The 19,001-nt window shown below is 41.1% G+C and overlaps 1 protein-coding gene across 6 annotated transcripts in view; it reads left to right on the top strand.

Moving 5' to 3' along the window:
• The window catches only part of Sh3d19 (SH3 domain containing 19), a 123,935-nt gene that overhangs the window by 98,510 nt on the left and 6,424 nt on the right, over positions 1-19,001 (top strand). For 5 of the 6 annotated variants that reach the window (XM_070022194.1, XM_070022198.1, XM_070022197.1 and 2 more), the window contains 7 exons: positions 2,399-2,467; positions 2,631-2,771; positions 7,073-7,145; positions 8,803-8,933; positions 11,825-11,883; positions 15,360-15,562; positions 17,248-17,300. In XM_070022194.1, the coding sequence (XP_069878295.1) occupies positions 2,399-2,467; positions 2,631-2,771; positions 7,073-7,145; positions 8,803-8,933; positions 11,825-11,883; positions 15,360-15,562; positions 17,248-17,300 (729 nt within the window). The remainder of the gene's footprint in view (positions 1-2,398; positions 2,468-2,630; positions 2,772-7,072; positions 7,146-8,802; positions 8,934-11,824; positions 11,884-15,359; positions 15,563-17,247; positions 17,301-19,001) is intronic. The other variant, XM_070022195.1, reaches the window with a different exon arrangement.

The raw sequence follows: 19,001 nt of genomic DNA, 5'->3' as shown, positions 1-19,001 counted from the left end.
AGTTGATAGGCAGGCTCTCTACTTTGGTCAGGTTCACCTGATAAAATCTGAAGAAAGGGCTGGGAAGGTGGCTCAGTGGTAGAGGGCTTGCCTTACATGCATGAGGCCCTGGGTTCAATTCCTCAGCACCACATAAGCAGAGAAAAAACTGGAAGTGGCGCTGTGGCTCTAGTAGTAGAGCTCTTAGCCTTGAGCTGAAGAGCTGAGGGACAGCGCCTAGGCCCAGAGTTCAAGCCCCATGACCAATAAAAAAAAAAAAAAAAAGAAAAAGAAAAAAATCTGAAGAAAAATAAAATAATAAGGACAGCAGGATTGGCTGAACTTATTTTAAAGCAATTGAATGATACTGCAGCTAGTTGAGTAGAATAGCAATTAATAATTTTATATTGTTCTACATTTCCACCATTGATCTAGAAATTGTTTTTACTTTAAGCCGTTCAAGGTTTTAGGGTTTTTTTAGAGCTGAGGACTGAACTCAGGGCCTTGCACTTCCCAGGCAAGTGCTCTTCTATTGAGCTAAATCCCCAACCCCTAAAGATTTTCTCTTTTGAGAAGAGAATAGACAGACAAGAATAAATAAATAAATATATTCATATTTATTTAAACTAGTGAGACTTACTGCCTTTTGACTAAGATCAAGTATAAACTGATGAAACTTTAATTACCAAAACCCAATGGTGTCTTTTGGAATAGATTCCTTGATAAATAAATACAAGCATCAATAGTAATTGGCATGTATTGAATACTAATTATGAGTCAGACACTGTTCAAAACACTTTATATGTTAATCTTATGAGTTAGGTGCTATTATTATTCTAGTTGCACAAATGAGGGAAATAAGATTGAGAGATGAAGCCAAGTTGAACCAAGATTTGAACACAGGCCAACTGAGCCCGTGTTCCCCACTGTTATGCTATGCTACAAACCCAGTGTTACTAGTTGTAAAGTCTCTACTACCTTTGACCATTCTATACTAAGAGCCCCTATTGAGGGATGAGGTGAGAAATAGGGTGTGTGGGGTGGGGGGCGAGGGGGGGGCGGTAACAGTACTGGGGCTTGGACTCCAGGCCTCACACTGTCTTCATGGCTGGAGCTCTACCACTTGAACCATGCCAACACTTCTGGTTTTATGCTGGTTAATTGAATATGAGTCTCTTGATTTTGTCTGCCCAGGATGGCTTACAACCACAATTCTCACTCAGATCTCAGTCTCCTGAGAGCTAGGATTTAAGATATGAACCACTAGCCTAGTTTCACTTAGGGCTCTTACATAACTGACATTATGTCAGTAAAACATGTAAGAACGCAAAGAATTAATACATTCAAAAGATAGTGGGTTTAGTATGACAAATCTCATTATGAAAGAACTCCTTAAATCAGTTCTTCATTCTTTCCCCCATGCCATTGAATTTCTTGCCAGAAATCTGAGTATATTGGAAGTCCTGGGACTCTATGGAAACACCCAAAAGTAATATTATATACCCCAGCCTTACAATGTTGTGTAATACTAAACAACATTGGCTCCTGGATGATCCAAGAGCCTTAGAAGTCTTCTTTCCACATTGGAAGTGAACTTGAATGACTACTTTTCCTCCATACACCTTGTATATTGTACAGATCCTCTGACCTCCAGTCACCAACCAAAATTCACCAAAACATGGAACCAGAGCCCCCTCATTAGAGTGTGCACGAATAAAAACCATGGCAGTTGCTGCAGGCCTTAAAGTGGATTTGAGACACTGGGTGTGAGGGAGACTGTAGGGATAAGGCTCAAGGCACATGGTAGCCAGTGTAGGGAGAGCTCTAATCCTGACAGCCTTTTGTGAACCCTGAATTAAAAACATGCCACCTTGAGCTGGGCACCAGTGGCTCACACATATAGCTAGATATATATAGTAGCTTCTAGCTACTCAGGAGACTGAGATCTGAGGACTGTGTTTCAAAGCCAGCCTAGGCATACAGCCCTTGAGACTCTTATCTCCAATTAACCACCAGAAAACCTGAAGTGGTGCTGTGGCTCAAGTGGTAGAGCGCTAGCCTTGAGTTGAAGAGCTTAAGGACAGCACTCAGTCCCAGAGTTTAAGCCCTATGACTGACCAAAAAATAAATAAATAAATAAATAAATAAAAATGCCCTGACAGGCTGTGAGGTCAGCTGCTAAGAACTGATCCTTTAGTCCCCGGGGACTTCACCTAGCTGTGATTGTTAGAGGAAACTTGAAGCCATATGCATCCTTTGTGGGAAATAGCAGACCCCACTTGATCCAGGGTGTGGAGTTTTTGATCCTGATCAGAGAGAAGTTCTACTTTAGGTACTAATGTGCAATCTCCAAATGATAAGCAGTTTGCCAGAAGTTTGGGTGACTATGAGTAATTTTCTTCCTGGTTTACATTTTAAGCTGTCTGTGCCTCATGGACTCTCCAATGAAGACATTGACTCACAAAAGCCCACAGAGCTCTCCTGTAAGGTAAGGTGGAATGCTACCAAAAAAGAAAACGGAAAAGATTGCTGCCCTCTGATACTGCTATGACACATTATTAAATGCTTTAGGCTCCCAAGATTAAAAAGTAGAGAAGTAATAATATTTTATTAATAATAATTGCTTCAGCAAGTGGTATTGTACCTTGCAGCGCGGGGATGTACTTGTGATTCTGAAGCAGACAGAAAATAATTACTTGGAATGCCAAAGGGGCAAAAGGACTGGCAGAGTTCACCTGTCTAAGATGAAAATTATCACTTATCCTGATGAGCAGCTTAGGAACAGATCTGAAGTAAGGAATTAATATCACACAGCCTTCCTATCAAACATGGTAACACACATCATAGAACTATTAATTATATCCCATCCCCCTGGTTTTTTATTAGCACAGTCATTTTAACCAGAGCAAAAACTACAGTAGCATTTTATTCCATTTTTAGAATAAATTGCTTCTAAGAGACTGACTCACTCTTACCATCCTAATCACTTCAAAGCACAGAGAGGCAGAAAATCTTCCATGTGGTTGTTCTGGCTTACAGAAACTTGAATGCAAACTCATGATTTTTCAATGGAGTGAGCTGTTTATTTTATTTTTTAAATAATGTGAGCCTGTTGCCAAAATGCCAGAGATTCATTTGCTAGCATAATGGGTAATTATTTTAAAAGGGACCATAGAAATGCTATGTCTGACGTAAGAGTGCTTCCTTTTAAGATGTACACTTAATGTAAACCTCATTTCTCTTGATTTTAGCTCATAAAATAATGAAATATATTGCAACAACCCTCCAGTCACAATTTAGGCCTTACAAATTTGTGGATCCTGGTAAGATGCATGGATTATTGAAGGCCATCTGTTTAGAAAGAGAAATGCTATTTAACATTACTATAGAGGCATACTTTTCATTTTTTATTTTTATCTATTTTCTCCTCTGTGGTGCTGAGGATTGAACCCAGAGCTTTGCTCAAGCTGGGCAAGTGCTCTACTACTGAACTATTTCCCCAACCCTAGGTGTATTTCTAAAAGAGCTTATTAAGTTACCCAGTTAAGTTTTCATTGTTGCTTCACATAGTATATATGAAAGATAATGCCTATCCATTGTTCAGTCCTTACAAACTATTTGGTTCATTCTTCATCCTAGTTTTTAGTCTTGTCTGATAATTTTCATAGAAGGCAGTTTATCATTTCTCAGTCTACTAAGAAATTGAAACTTTGAATTTTGGAGGATAGAGAAGAAATGTATCCAGCTAGTTGTAGCTGGCATGTGAGAATTCTAACCAGCTCACATAGGCAAAATCTGTTATTACTCCTTTTCTCAACTTTTTGGTTCTGCATTTTATGTCTGCATTTTATGTCTGTTTTATCTGTCCTCTCAGAATACTTTTATGGTAACGTGGTGTTACAGACCAAAAGTCTGCTATTACCATCATCATTACCGTCATTGTTGTCATTACTATCATAATTAACACACATTAGTTGTACAAAGGCGAGTTCATTGTGATATTTATGGGAAAGTGAGAGTCTGTCACCCAGTACTGTCAACTTCCACCCCGCATGGTCATTTAGTCTTCTGAACTTCATTTGTCCAGAGAAGGCAAATTCCTGGATTCATGGTTAGATTAGGGACTGAGGAGAGAGGGAAACGGGGAGAGACCTCTTAGGAATAGGAAGTTTCATGTGTGAAATTTTCCCCCAGATACCCACACTGATGGTGTGGTCTACAGGGTACTGAGCCCATAGGACAACCCCATCTAGCCTGTCCACTTTCCCTTCACCAGGTGGCTGAGCAGCATTATCTGGGATATCTCCACATTGAAAGTGGAGGGGCTCAGGTTACCTTCCCACACTCCCAGGCTAGGACATATGTAGATCTTTAGTCCATTATCTGGGATATCTCCACATTGAAAGTGGAAGGGCTCAGGTTACCTTCCCACACTCCCAGGCTAGGACATATGTAGATCTTTAGTCCATTTGGAGACTCATGTTTGTCCTGTGAAGGAGATCAATCTCTGATTTTATCTTTTTTTTTCCAAATAGATAATCATTTAGTTTAATACCAGTTCTTGAATAGCTTTCCCTTTTTTCACAAATACAAATCATTTGAAAAAGGAAAATGATGTCACATACAGATGTATAGCTACATCATGTAAATAACTCTTTTGTTGGTACTGGGTTTTGAACTCAGCATTTATGCTTATTAGGCAAGCACTGAACCACCAAGCCTGGCCTCTAATCCTTTTTTAATACTGGTTACTTTGAGATACTGATACTTTGAGTCTTACTTTTTTCCCAGGCCCATGCCTGGATTGTAACCATTCTCTTTTATACTTCTCGCCATCCCTAGGGTGATCAGCACACTCCACAGTGCCCAGCTTCTTCATTTGAAATGGTATCTCACAAACATTTTTTTGCCTGAGCTGGCCTGAACCACCATCCTCCTGAGATAGGTTTTCCACATAGCTAGGATGATTGGCAGGAACCATCTCACCCAGCTGTCTAAGCTGAGAGTGGGATCTCAAGGATTTTCTTTTTTTTTGCCTGGGCTGGCTTTGAACCACAATCTTCCTGATCTCAGCCTCCCAAGTTGCTAATTACTGACCTGTGCCACCTCACCTAGGATAAATAACAATTGTGAAAGCTACTTCAAACCTAAAATAATTCCTTTCCACTTCCATGTTGCTTATTTATTTAAGGAAAAACGTCACATAGTCCCTGAGACAATGTTAAGATTGCCTTAGTAAACTGATACAGAAAGCTTCTTTTGCCATTACTGGCTTCCCTGAAGTTACATTTCAGCTTACCTAATTCAAGAGAATGCAGTTTGCCCTGTGGTGCCAAAAGAGCAGATGAGATTCGGAAAAGATCTGAACAGAAGTGCTGCAGGACGGGAAGCGAGAAAATGGGCCATTACCATATGGTCTGCCTGAGCCAAAGGAGCAGAGACAGAGAAGGATCTGAATTAATCCTAACAGGACAGAAGTGATGAGAGGAGGAACACAAAACTCTGCCTTTATTTCTTCATGAAATTAAATTTCATTAATTTTTTTCATTAAATTTGTTTTTTGTTTTTCGTTTTTTTTTGCCAGTCCTGGGGCTTGAACGCAGGGACTGGGCACTGTCCCCAAGCTTCTTTTGCTCAAGGCTAGCACTCTACCACCTGAGCCACAGTACCACTTCCCACTTTTCAAACCCAGGGCTTCATACATGCTAGGCAAGCATTTTACCACTAAGGCACATTAAATTTGCATTTTAACTTATAACAACCTGAGGGTACAGCTCAGTGGTAGACCACTTGTCTGACATGTGAGAGGCTCTGACTTTGATCTAGCATTGCAAAAGCTAAATAAATGCATGATGTCCTTCATTTGATGATAATGACAAAGATTATGATGATGATGATAATAAGTCCATCTCTTCATATAATGATAGAAGAAGTGTGGGGCACACCTATAATTCCAGCCAGGAGGCTGACAGGAAGATCATGAGTGTAAGGCCAGCCTGGGTATAGCTCAGAGGTAGAGCTCTTGACTAGCTTGTGCAAGGCCCTGAGCTCAATCCCCAGCACTGGTGCTGGGTAGAAAGGGATGAAATGAGAAAGAATAGGGGAGAAACAGAATAACAACTGCATGTCAATAAGAAAGGGTCCCTTTTCAACCTGATCCTCTCCCCTCCAGCCTATCTAGGACATTGCTAGATAGGTGGAAAATATGACACTCCTGTTACTAATTTACTTAGAATTACTGTTGAATAAACCATTCCAATTAAATAGAAAAGCCAGGCATGGTAGGTGGCATTGCTTTCAAATTAGAAAAAAGCATTCAGTTAAGTGGTAATAAATGAAATGGATTTTACTTTTTGTGAATTGTACTTCTGTGGGAATTCATTACCTTCCTTCATTACAAAAGGCAAGAACTTAAATTGCAGAACTTTCTGCTTTTTCCATCCTAATAAAGACACAACTTGGAAGGCTCTGTTCTTATTTTAAAGGAAAAACTACCTTTAAGGAGAATGAAGTTGCTGGGCACTGGTGGCTTATACCTCTAATCCTCAAAAACAACAATAGCAAAACACTGCTTTAGAGTAGAACAAGTACCATTGTATTTTCTTTTTCTTTTAAATTAAGTTCTCTTTTTTTCAGTTTAAAAAGTAAACATGCAAGGGGCCTGGTATCAGTTGCTCACACTTGGCCTAGCAACTCAGGAGGTTGAGATCCAAGGATCATGGTTCCAAGCCAGCCCAAGCAGGGAAGTCTGTGGGATTCATGGCTCAAGTGTCAGAGTGCCAGCCTTGAGCAAAAAGCCCAGGGGTAATGCCCAGGCCACGAGTTCAAGCCTCAGGACCAGCACAAAAAATAGAGTAAATCAACATTATTATAACTCAGAGTGATTTCTGTCCTCCCTTGACTAGGACACATTCCTTTCCAAGTTCATAATGATTCTCTGGTTCAGCTCACCTGTGTTGTTTGCATCTTGTACTCACATAACATAAGGGTGTCAAGGGGACTGTAGTGAGAAAAACAATCGCTCTCAGGGTGAGTCATAATAATGGAGCGCATACCCTGCACACTTTGCTCATAGCTCTGTCTTTCCCCTAAGGAGTTGGGCCTTGCTCAGAAGCCAGTTGGCAGTAGTGCTCCTCACGCCGTCGTCCTTCATGATTTTCCAGCAGGTAAGGACATCAATAATGAGTCAATAGAGCACTGGGACTAGAAGCAGGGATCGTCCTCGGAGTAATCACTCAGATATGGCTGCCTGGCGTACCCAAGCCTGGGCTGTCCTGTTATCCACCACTCAACAAGGGTCCCCTGGGCCCAACCTTTCCAGACAGCTTAGCTGCATTCCAGGCCTTGGAAACTCCAGAGGGAAACAGAGACAGAGAGAGAGTCCCTTTCGAATGAAAAAAATAGCAAATTGCCTACCAGTTGCAAGCTTTCTACCTCTTTCAAAATAATAGGTACTAATTAACCATTGTCATGACAATTCTAATTTAATAAGTGAAGTTTTTTGGTCCTAAGAATTCTCTGACCTGTGACTTACCCATGAGATGAAAATATAAAGTTCTATCATCATTTTTAAATACCATTCATATCCAAATGAAACTAAACCTTTTATTTATTTACCACCCCTTTTTTAAAGATATATTTGGCAGACTGGTATTTAGTTTAATATGGCAACTTTACTTGCGAAAGGGCTATAGGACTTCCTTAGTTAATTTGAAGCTGGTTTGACTTTTTTTTTTTTTTTTTTTTTGGTCGGTCATAGGCCTGGGTGCTGTCTCTCAGCTCTTCAGCTTAAGGCAAGCCAGCGCTCTACCACTTGAGCCACAGCGCCACTTCCTGTTTTCTCAATGGTTTATTGGAGATAAGAGTCTCACAGGCTTTCCTGCCTAGTCTGGCTTTGAACCATGATCCTCAGATCTCAGCCTCCTGAGTAACTAGGATTACAAGTGTGAGCCACTGGTGCCCAGCTGACTTTTTTTTTTTTTTTGAAAGGAAACACAAGTGGTACATTTTTAAAAATTTATTGTAAAGGTGGTTACAGTTACAGTTACAGTTAGGTTATAGTTACACAGTTACAGTTACACAAATGAAGTATTGAGTACATAGCTTTTTAAATACTGTTACTTCCCTCCCTCATTTTCTCCCACTGACCACTGAAATGAATGTTAATAATTACTGTAACTGTATTATCATATCTATAAACCCTTTCCTTGTTCAGTGTGTATTTAGTCAGTTTATATAGGCACAATTGGAGCCATTGGCCAGCAGAATGGTCTTTTGGATGGTTTTAGGAGTGTTGGATTTTTGTTTTGTTTTTGTTTTTGTTTTTTAACATTTCCCATCAATCAGTGCAAAGTAGATAATTTGGTCTTAGGAGAGGAAGCTCCCAATGTCAGAATCTAAACTAAGAATAATATTTTATAGCCAAGCACAGGTGGCTCACACCTATAATCCTAGCTACTCAGGAGGTTGAGATCTGAGGATCTCAGTTCAAAACCAGCCCAGCAGGAAACTCTGTGAGATTCTTATCTCCAATAAACCACTCAGAAAACTGGAAGTGGTGCTGTGATTCTAGTGGTAGAGCACTCGCCTTGAGCTGAAGAGCTGGGGACAGTGCCGAGGCCCAGAGTTCAAGACCCAAGACTGACAAAAAAATAATAATAATAATATTTTATAAAAGTTAAATTTGATTAGTATAATCTTTTCTCAGAATGTACTGCCTGTGTGGACAGAACTGAGTGCTAGGTGTTTGCTGGGTTTTTTTCCTATAATCAAATCTGCAAGTGAAATAATTTATCATATGTAACTTCTGATTTTATATTACAGAGCAAGTTGATGATTTGAACCTCACATCTGGAGAAGTTGTTTATCTGCTTGAAAAAATAGATGCAGAATGGTACAGGGGTAAATGTAGAAATCAGACTGGTGTATTTCCTGCCAACTATGTCAGAGTAATTGTAAGTAGGTTGTATTGCCCTTATTTATCATCTACTCAGTGAGATCCAAGGAAATTGCTGGTTGCCAAAAGTTAAATAACAAGAAGCCTAGAACCTTGAATTTCAGACCTCTCTCCTCCATTGGTTCATTTGACTTTTGGAAAATTCAAACAAAAAAATTTTAAGTAGGTAACGATTGATTATTATTATATTATGAAATCTTAAAACATAATGCTTAAATACTATCTGAGTTCTAAAGTGAAAGACCACCATAGGTCAACTGGTAAATCAAATATTCTCAGAGGGTGGTTGAGCACTGAAGATAGACTTTGATTCATTGTGACATTTAACAAATGGGAATTAAATGGTGCTACATAGTCCCAAAAGGATTCTAAGGTTATGGTACCAAATCACTTTGAGAATTCTATAGCTCTATGATTAGAGTTAATGGTCCATTAATGGTTCATTAATGATTACAATTCTGATTGGGAAAAATTATATGGAAGAATCATAATTTTATACATGACTTAACTTGAGACCATACACTCCTGTGTTGGAGCTTTTCAAGCTAAGCCCCTCAAACATTTATATCAATAGGAAAAGTATGACTTGCTCCCTGCTAGAATGTATTGCTACCTAGAAATCTCAATAAAGCTATCTTAAATAATTCAGCATCAATAACTTATTTGCAGATGGAGAGGGGGGAATGCAGTAAAATTTTATTATATTAGAAACAGTATAACTAAAAATCTTTTCAGATAGAGATGGTTTGAATCTTTTGGGTTTCAAAATGTAGGTCTTTTAAAACTGCCTAGCATGTATATAGCCTGATTCTTTGGAGAAACTCAACACATTCTCTAAATTAATATTAAGAATAATGTTAGTTTTAGCACTCTTCCTCATTTTTCTGCTGCTCATTGTAGCAGGACTTTAAAAAGCACAATTACCACACTGAAATCAATCACCGGAGTCTGCTACATTATTAGTGCAACTGTTATTTCTAAGCCCATAAGTTTAAAAAATTGTTTTAAAACTTCAAACTTGTAGAATTCATCAAGAAAGGCACTGATTTAATATAAACCGCAGAGCCTTAAGTAGTTTCAGACTACATGCAAATGTCCAAGAATTTTATTACATTCCATTGCCATTATAAATGAGGTTCATGTTAAGTAGACACTCATTTAAGATGAATTCCCTTCTCCCTTCCCTGCTCATATTGAACGGGGAAATGCTTCAGAGTTATGAAATGGAGAGAATCAAGTTGTTGTTGTTGATGTTGTTCTATGCCAGTATTGAGGCTTGAACTCCGGGCCTTTCATTCTACCTTAGCCTTTTTCTTTCAAGGCTGCCACTCTGCCCCTTGGACCACAACTCCACTTCTGGCTTTTTGCCAGTATGGTAAGAGTATCTTGGGGAAGTGGTGCTCTGCTCAAGTGATGGAGTGCTAGCCTTTAACCGAAGAGCTGAGGGACAGCACCCAGACCCAGAGTTGAAGCTTCACAACCAACTAAAAAAAGGCTGCATTTTACACCAGGTGCCGGGGGGCTTATGCCTGTAATCCTAGCTACTCAGGAGGCTGAGATCTGAGGATCGTGGTTCAAAGCCAGCCAAGGCAGGAAAGTGAGGCTCCAATGAACCACCAGAAAACTGGAAGTGGCACTGTTGCTCAAGTGGTAGAGTGCTCACCTTGAGCTGAAGAGCTGAGGGACAGTGCCCAGACCCAGAGTTCAAGACCCACAACCAACCAAAAAAAAAAAGTTTTGGATTTTGTCTGCTCAGGCTGCTTTTGAACTGAAATACTCACATCTCAGCCTCCTTAGTAGTTAGGATTACAGGCATAAGCCACGGGTACCCAATTTGATCAAGTTGTTTTATTTTGGGTCAGCCTGTAGAATCCTGCATGCCTTGACCATGTGTGCTGGTGCTGATGGGTGTGCCTTATGGCTGCTTTCTGTCTGGAACCCTTCTCCACTGAAGTTTTTGGGTTGTGGACGTGGAATAGAAAAACGCAATACAGGGGCTGGGAAGTTGGCTCAGTGGTAGAGCGATTGCCTTGCATGAATGAGACCCTGGGTTTTATTCCTCAGCACCATATAAGCAAAAAAGAAAAAAAAACGGAAGTGGTGCTGTGACTCAAGTGGTAGAGCCCTAGCCTTGAGCTGAAGAGCTGAGGGACAGCGCCCAGGCCCAGAGTTCAGGCCCCACAACCGGACCCAAAAAAAAAAAAAAAAGAAAAATCAATACAGGGTAGAATTAAGTTAATATACTGTTAGCCTGTAGCTAAGAAGACTGATTATCTCTCAAGGAGAGCTGGGGCTAGAGGCATAGCTCAAGTAGTAGAGTACCTACTTGCCTACCAAGTGTGAGGTCCTGAGTTCAAACCCCAGTACTGACAAAACAAAACAGATCAAGGAGTGCTGGGGCATCATGAGCTATTTTCTTTTTTTTTGGGGGGGGGGGGTGTCTGGTCGTAGGGCCTGAACTCTGAGCCTGGGCGCTGTCCCTCATCTCTTCAGCTCAAGGCTAGCGCTCTACCACTTGAGCCACAGCGCCACTTGCGGCTTTTTTTTTTCTTTTTGCTTATGTGAGGAATTGAACCCAGGGCCTCAGGCATGTAAGGCAAGCGGTCTACCACTGAGCCACCTTCCCAGCCCCTCATGAGCTATTTTCTTAGCTGTCCTTGAACTCAAAATCCTCCTGCCTCCAGAGTCCTGTAATCATAGGCATGTGCTACCACACCTGATTCCATAACCTATATTCAGGATTTCTTATCATTTAGTACATCTGAAACAGTATAGCTAAATTGGCTGGTTGATTTCATTTATGTATTTTCTAATTGTTGGGCCTTAACTTGGTCTTGCTCAAGTCTGAAAAAATAATAATAATTGTTACTATGATTTTATCTTTACTAGGTTGACATTCCAGAAGGAGGAAATGGGAAAAGAGAATTGGGTTCATTTCAATGTGTTAAGTAAGTTTTGTTTGTTTGTTGGCACAAAATACAAAGGAGGAAAGCATTTATATCATGAAGAATTGCCAAGCTAAAATACTCCCTATGTGTGATTATTCAGACTTGCAGTCCTTTTAACTTATAAGGAAAATTCTCCTACTTTAAAAAGTGATGGTTGGGCCGGGCGCCTGTGTCTCACGCCTGTAATCCTAGCTACTCAGGAGACTGAGATCTGAGGATCACCGTTCAGAGCCAGCCTGGGCAGGAAAGTCCATGAGACTCTTGTCTCCAATAAACGACTAGAAAACCAGAAGTGGCGCTGTGGCTCAAGTGGTAGAGTGCTCGCCTTGTGCTGAAGAGCTGAGGGACAGCGCCCAGGCCCAGAGTTCAACCGATCAAAATTAAAAAGATGGTTACTGCGGGTACACTCCAGCCTGGGTAGTTCTCCCCACAGGACTCCCAAGACATCAACACAGCAGAGTCTGGCTGAAAGCTTTCCTCCGCCTGGCCTCAGCTGAGAGAGATGGCGTCACCAGCACATTTAGTTTGGTATTCTACAAAGTGCAATTATTTTTGTCATGGAAAACATAACTTGTCTTTTTAATTTCAACTCCACAAAATCCATTTGATGGGGCTGAGAGTGTAGCTGAAGGTTGAAACGTTGCCTAGCATGCACAAGACCTAGGATGATTTGATCACCCACACAGAGGAAAAAGGGGAGGCTGCTATTGTTTTGTTTTTAGGAAGAACTAGAGCCAGGTGCTGGTGGCTCACACCTGTAATCCTAGCTACTCAGGAGATCTGAGGGTCACAGTTTGAGGCCAGCCTGAGCAGAAAAGTCCCTAGAGACTTTTCTCCAATTAATCTCTCAAGCAAAACAAAACAAAGCAAGCAAACAAACAAATAAAAAAATGGAAGTGAAGCTGAGTATCAAAGGAATAGTGTGCTAGCCTTGAGCAAAAGAGCTCAGGGACAGCTGAGTTCAAGCCTTATGAACAACCAAAAGAAAGAACTAGAAAGAAGAGGAAAGAGTTAAATTGAAGAGGTTCTCCTGATGTCTAAAGACCTTTCCTGAATCTGGGGGGTAGAAGTACCCTTTTATGCATTGTTGTTAACTCCTTTGTGATTAACAACCCTGCCACAATGCAACTTTATATCCCAGTTAAATGAGCAGATTGATAGAATGCATACCTGGTAGACTATAAACCTGTCTATGAATAGGTCAGACATAAGGAGATGTACCCAGGAGACTGGAGAAAATAAATACAAAGGTCAATGCACATAAAACTTTCAATGCCACAAGTTGAATCCTCCTTCAGGTTCTGTTTTTTGTTGTTGTTGTTGTTTTTTATCTTGTTTTTTTTTCTGCACAGAGTTGGGAGGGTTACCTGTTTTTAAGCAACAGGAACCATATCATCAGGTTGGATTTAAAGTGCACTTGAACAACCATTGATCCACTGACCTGAATGAAATAAGCATGTCACACCTTAAAGCAGAGTTTCATCTTGTGTCTTGTTTTTAGTCACCATGGCATATCACTTAAGGAACGTTCCAAGTCTCACAAATGAAGCCTTTTCAAAAGACATACATACAAAATCACTTCATAAAGCATCAGAATTCATAAAAGCACATTGTGTAGTATGAAATGCCAGCTCTCTGTTTTCTTACGCCTTCTCCTGATTTGTAAGGCCATTTGTTTAGATATTCTGCTCCCTGGTTGACTCAGTGAGCGTGCCCTCTGCCCTGTTGCTTGCTAGGGCACAGTGCTGTGGCTCTTTGCTGCCATGTTTCTCAGGAATAGTACCATAAACTCAACGTGTATCGCCCAGATACAAATATCTCCTAGATACAAATGTCTAGAGTTTGGAGAGATTCTATAATGAAATATAAATATCAAAAGACAGATCTTTCAGCAGAAACAAACTGCACTGTCTATGCACTCTTAACTTGAGCTTCAGGTTCTCTACGTGAGTAGGCTTGCATCTACAAAAGTTTAAGTTCTGTCATTGGACTCAGAGGGCTCATGCCTGTAAGACCTAGGAGAGAGGCCAAGCTTGGGAGGATTTCAGTTTGAGGCCAGGTGGAACAAGTTCTCAAGACTCCATCTTTATATAAAAGAGCTATGTAGGCCAGGCACCAGTGGCTCATGCCTATTATCCTAGCTGCTCTCAAGGCTGAGATCTGAGGATCATGGTTAGAAGACAGCCTGGGAACTAACAGCCATGAGTCTTAACTCCAACAAACTACTAGAAGAGCCAGAAATGAAGCTGTGGCTCAAGTGGTAGAATGTTAGCCTTGAACAAAACAAAGTTCAGAGACAGTGCCCAGGCTCTGAGTTCAAGTCCCAGGACTGGCACAAACAAGCTATGCAGGATGGCATGTATCTGTCATCACAACTACAGTAAGGAAATATAAATTAGGAGGATCATGGTCCAAGGTAGCACATGGCAAAATGCAAGACCTTGTTTTTAAAATAGAGAAAGCAAAAAGGGCTAGGGATATAACTTAGGTGGTAGAACACCTGCCTAGCAAGCATAAAGTCCTGAGTTGTAACTCTAGTATACCCAAAAGAATAAAAATTTTTTAGATGGTCACTGTTGCTTGGATATGTAATTTATTCATGAAAATGTTTTTAATTGCCCAAGTATGTCTTGTTCCATAGTAAGCACAGAATATTTATTGAAAGACTGAAGATTTTTTAACTTTTTTTTTTTTTTTTTTTTTTGTCGGTCGTGGGGCTTGAACTCTGGGCTTGGGCGCTGTCCCTCCGCTCTTCAGCTCAAGGCGAGCGCTCTACCACTTGAGCTACAGCGCCACTTCCGGTTTTCTGGTGGTTTATTGGAGATAGGAGTCTCACGGTCTCTCCTGCCCGGGCTGGCTTTGAACCACGATCCTCAGATCTCAGCCTCCTGAGTAGCTAGGATTACAGGCGTGAGCCACCAGCGCCCGGCAATTTTTTAACATTTTTAAACCACATTCTTTCCTATAAAGTTAATTGTTGCCAGGTGCTGATGGTTCATGCCTGTAATCCTAGCTACTCAGGAGACTGAGATCTGAGAATTGTGGTTCAAAGCCAGCCCAGGCAGGAAAGTCTGTGAGACTCTTATCTCCAATTAACCACCAGAAAACCAGAAGTACCACTGTGGCTCAAGTGGTAGAGCCGTAGCCTTGAACTCGGGGACAGCGCCCAGACCCAAAGTTCAAGACGTATAACCCATCAAAAAAAAAAAAAAAAAAAAAACCTAAAGTGGTACTGTGGCTTTAAAGTAGTAGATCACTTGAGTGAAAAAACTCAGAGACAGTGCTCAGGGCCTGAGTTCAAGCCCCATGACTGACAAAATAAAAATAAAGTAAAAAAAAAAAAAAAATGAAGTGTTTGTTATCCAAGTCCAGAGTTAAAAATAAAACCAATTAAGTTTCGCTTTTGTTTTTTTGTTTTTTTTTTAAAAAAAGGTCATTAGTTTCTACTTTAATCCACTAATGTGTTTGTTGTCCAGAGGTCCAAGATGTGTTGCTCGGTTTGAATATATTGGAGATCAGAAGGATGAGTTAAGTTTCTCAGAGGGAGAAGTTATCATTCTTAAGGAGTATGTGAATGATGAATGGGCTAAAGGAGAGGTTGGAGACAGAACTGGGATCTTCCCCCTGAACTTTGTGGAACTCCTTGAGGATTTTCCTGCCCCTGGTGCAAATATTTCAAGTGAGTATAGACAAGATGACTTTCTATTATTATATGTATTCTGATTCAGATAAACCAACAGTCTGAAAATACTAATCTGTATAACAATCCACACATATTTTTCCTCCTCTTCCTTTTTTTTCCTTCTCTGCCCCTCTTTTGTGTGTGCATGTATGTATGTTGGTACTATGATTTTTGTTCATAGCCGGAGCCCTGCTGCTTGAGCCGCACTTCCACTTTTCCAACTTCTTACTGGTTAATTTGAGATACATTTTATGTCATTGAGATACATTTGTCTTATTTGTCTGCCCCTGCTCTCTTTGAACCATGATCCTCAGATCTCAGCCTCCTGAGTAGCTAGGATTATAGACATGAGCCCCAGAACCCAGTCACAAGTTTTTAACTGTGTGTGTGTGTGTGTGTGTGTGTGTGTGTGTGTGTGTGTGTGTGTGTGTGTGTGTGTGTGTGTGTGTGTGTGTGTGTGTGTGTGTGTGTGTGTGTGTGTGTGTGTGTGTGTCTTGGTCATGGGTCTTGAACCCTGGGCGCTGTCCCTCAGCTCTTCAGCGTGTGTGTGTGTGTGTGTGTGTGTGTGTGTGTGTGTGTGTGTGTGTGTGTGTGTGTGTGTGTGTGTGTGTGTGTGTGTGTGTGTGTGTGTGTGTGTGTCTTGGTCATGGGTCTTGAACCCTGGGCGCTGTCCCTCAGCTCTTCAGCTTAAGACTAGCACTCTAGTACTCGAGCCACAGTGTCACTTCCAGTTTTCTGGTGGTTAATTGGAGACGAGAGTCTCACGAACTTTCCTGCCCAGGCTTTGAACCGTGATCCTCATATCTCAGCCTCCTGAGTAGCTAGGATTACAGGTGTGAGCCACTGGTGCTCACCTCAGGTTTTTGACTTTTATGTTACTGATATTAGAAAATTGTACATAATTGATGGGTTGCAGGCTTTTTCCCCATATTTTGTTCGCATCAGTTAGTTGTAACCAGCGGGTTTCATGTTGACATGTCCATAATGCATAAAACCAAAGGGCCTTGAGCAAGCTTACCTCTCTGTCCCTCCCTCAGCCCCTCTCCCACCCACATTGCCATAAATTTTTTTTAAGGTAGAAGGAAATTTTATTTTAAATGTTAATTTGTGTGGGAGAGTCACTGTGGTGAGCCAGGTGTGGTGGCTCATCCCTGTAATCCTAGCTACTCAGGAGGCTGAGATCTGAGGATCACGGTTCAAAGCCAGCCCAGCCTGAAAGGCCCTGAGACTCTTCAATAAGCCACCCAGAAAACTAGAAGTGGCGCTGTAGCTCAAGTGGTAGAGCACTAGCCTTGAGCTGAAGAGCTGAGGGACAGCACCCAGGCCCAGAGTTCAAGCCCCATGCCTGACAAAAAAGGAAAAAAAAGAAAAGGCAAAAGGGCTAGAGGAGTGACTGACGTGGTGAGAGTGCCTGCCGAGCAAGGTCAGGGCCCTGAGGTCAAAGCCTAGCATCACCGAAAGAAAGCGAAATGGCAGCGAGGCTTGAGACGTGGGCTGTAGAGTTTCTTGGGTATGCTTCTTCAGCTTATAGGTAAGTGAACAACCCATGAAGCAGAACTTCCTGTGGCAGATACATGAAAAGGACCATCTAGAATCACAGACTTCACACCCCAATCGTAACCGTTTCCCTCTAACACTCTGTAGCTTTTACATTTTGACTTTTTTCTTTTATCTTAATGTAGGTACAAAGGTACCACCGAAGACCAAAAAAGAAGCTTCTGGCTCAAATTCTCAGGTAGGCTGCCTGAGTGGGTAACGGTGGGGACAGCCAGATTTCAACCCTGAGAGAATGTCGAAATTATAATTATCAAGACAACATAGTACTAAGTCATTTTCATCTCATTTCACAGCATGTGTCTGCAATACGTAAATTAGGTATTACTGAAAAATTGTGCTTGGAACTCATACAAAACATATAGATCCTGAAAAGGAAATGAAAAAAGAAATACAGAAAAGGGGCACAGTGGCACATGCCTGTAATGCCAGCTACTCAAGATGCTGAAGGCAAGAGGGTTACTTAAGCCAGAAGCCACTGTGCCCCACCTGGGAAACATGTTTCTCTTTTTTTTTTAATTTTATCTTATTGTAAAGATGCTGTACAGAGGGGTAACAGTTACATGAGTAAGGTAATGAGTACATTTCTTGTCGAACCTTGTTGCCCCCTTCTGCTGCTATCCCTTCCCTCTCCCACCTCCTCCAACAACAAGTTCCTTAAAAGAATAAAAGGAAGAATGAAGAAGGAGCCAGTAGGATCCTGTACAGTAGTGTACACCTGTAATCTAAGCACTCAGGGAGCTAAAGAAGGAGGATTGGGAGTTTGAAGCCAGCCCGGGCTTCATAACAAGACCCTGTTTTAGGGCTGGTTTACAAAATGAACATCATGGAAAAGAAAACAGAAAATGAGGATAAAAGTTGAATATACATAGATTGCATTAAAAATTGCAGGGGAGAAAAGGTAAAACTTTTTTAAAATATAAGAAAATGAAGTAAACCAATAAACAAGTAACTACAAAATAATGTATCTAAGTTATTAACATTAAAAATCCTACAGATTCAAGGTTTCATATGTGGGTAGGATTCCCTTCCCCAAGTTCTTTATATAGTTCAAAACTTTCTAAATGTCTAGAATCATTTGACTTATTTATATATGCGAAAGAGAAAAAATAAGGTTAAAATTTTTACTCTGCTGGGCACCGGTGCCTCACACATAATCTTAGCTACTGAGGATCACAGTTCAAAGCCAGCCTGGGCAGGAAAGTCCGTGAGACTCTTATCTCCAATTAACCATCAGAAAACCAGAAGTGGTGCTGTGTGTGGCTCAAGGGGTAGAGGGCTAGCCTTGAGCTGAAGAGCTGAGGGATGGCGCTCAGGCCCAGAATTCAAGTCACAACTGACAAAAATAATAATTTTTTATTTTTTTCATTTGTTTTTTTTTTTTTTTTTTGGGTCCGGTCGTGGGGCCTGAACTCTGGGCCTGGGCACTGTCCCTCAGCTCTTCAGCTCAAGGCTAGCACTCTACCACTTGAACCACAGCGCCACTTCCGGCTTTTTTTTTTATGTGGTGCTGAGGAATCGAGCCCAGGGCCTCGAGCATGCAAGGCAAGTGCTCTACCACTGAGCCACCTTTCCAGCCCCATTTGTTTTTTACTCAGCTGCAGTCAAATAGGAGAAAACCTGATTATCACTATTCAGAAGGGGGATGTTTGCAGAGCCTCTGGCATGCACAGAGTAATGGGTTCTTGGGACCTCCCTGCCCCAGGGCTGGTCACTCAAGTATACAAGCAAGAAGTCAGGATTTGCTTAGTTTTTGTTTTGTTCCATAAACCATCAACTAAGGAGAACTTAGGATCTGACAGGCAGTTTGGAAGTCTCTTTCTTAGTGCATTATCTACTGAATCTTTACAGCTATCCTTAGATGAAGCTGAGCCTTAGAGAT

This window comes from Dipodomys merriami, unplaced genomic scaffold (genome assembly GCF_024711535.1).
Source record: "Dipodomys merriami isolate MVZ:Mamm:240054 unplaced genomic scaffold, mDipMer1.0.p SCAF_15, whole genome shotgun sequence".
Classification (NCBI taxonomy): Eukaryota; Metazoa; Chordata; class Mammalia; order Rodentia; family Heteromyidae; genus Dipodomys; species Dipodomys merriami.
The sequence above is the reverse complement of the archived record's forward strand: the minus strand, read 5'-3'. Positions and strand labels throughout refer to the sequence as shown.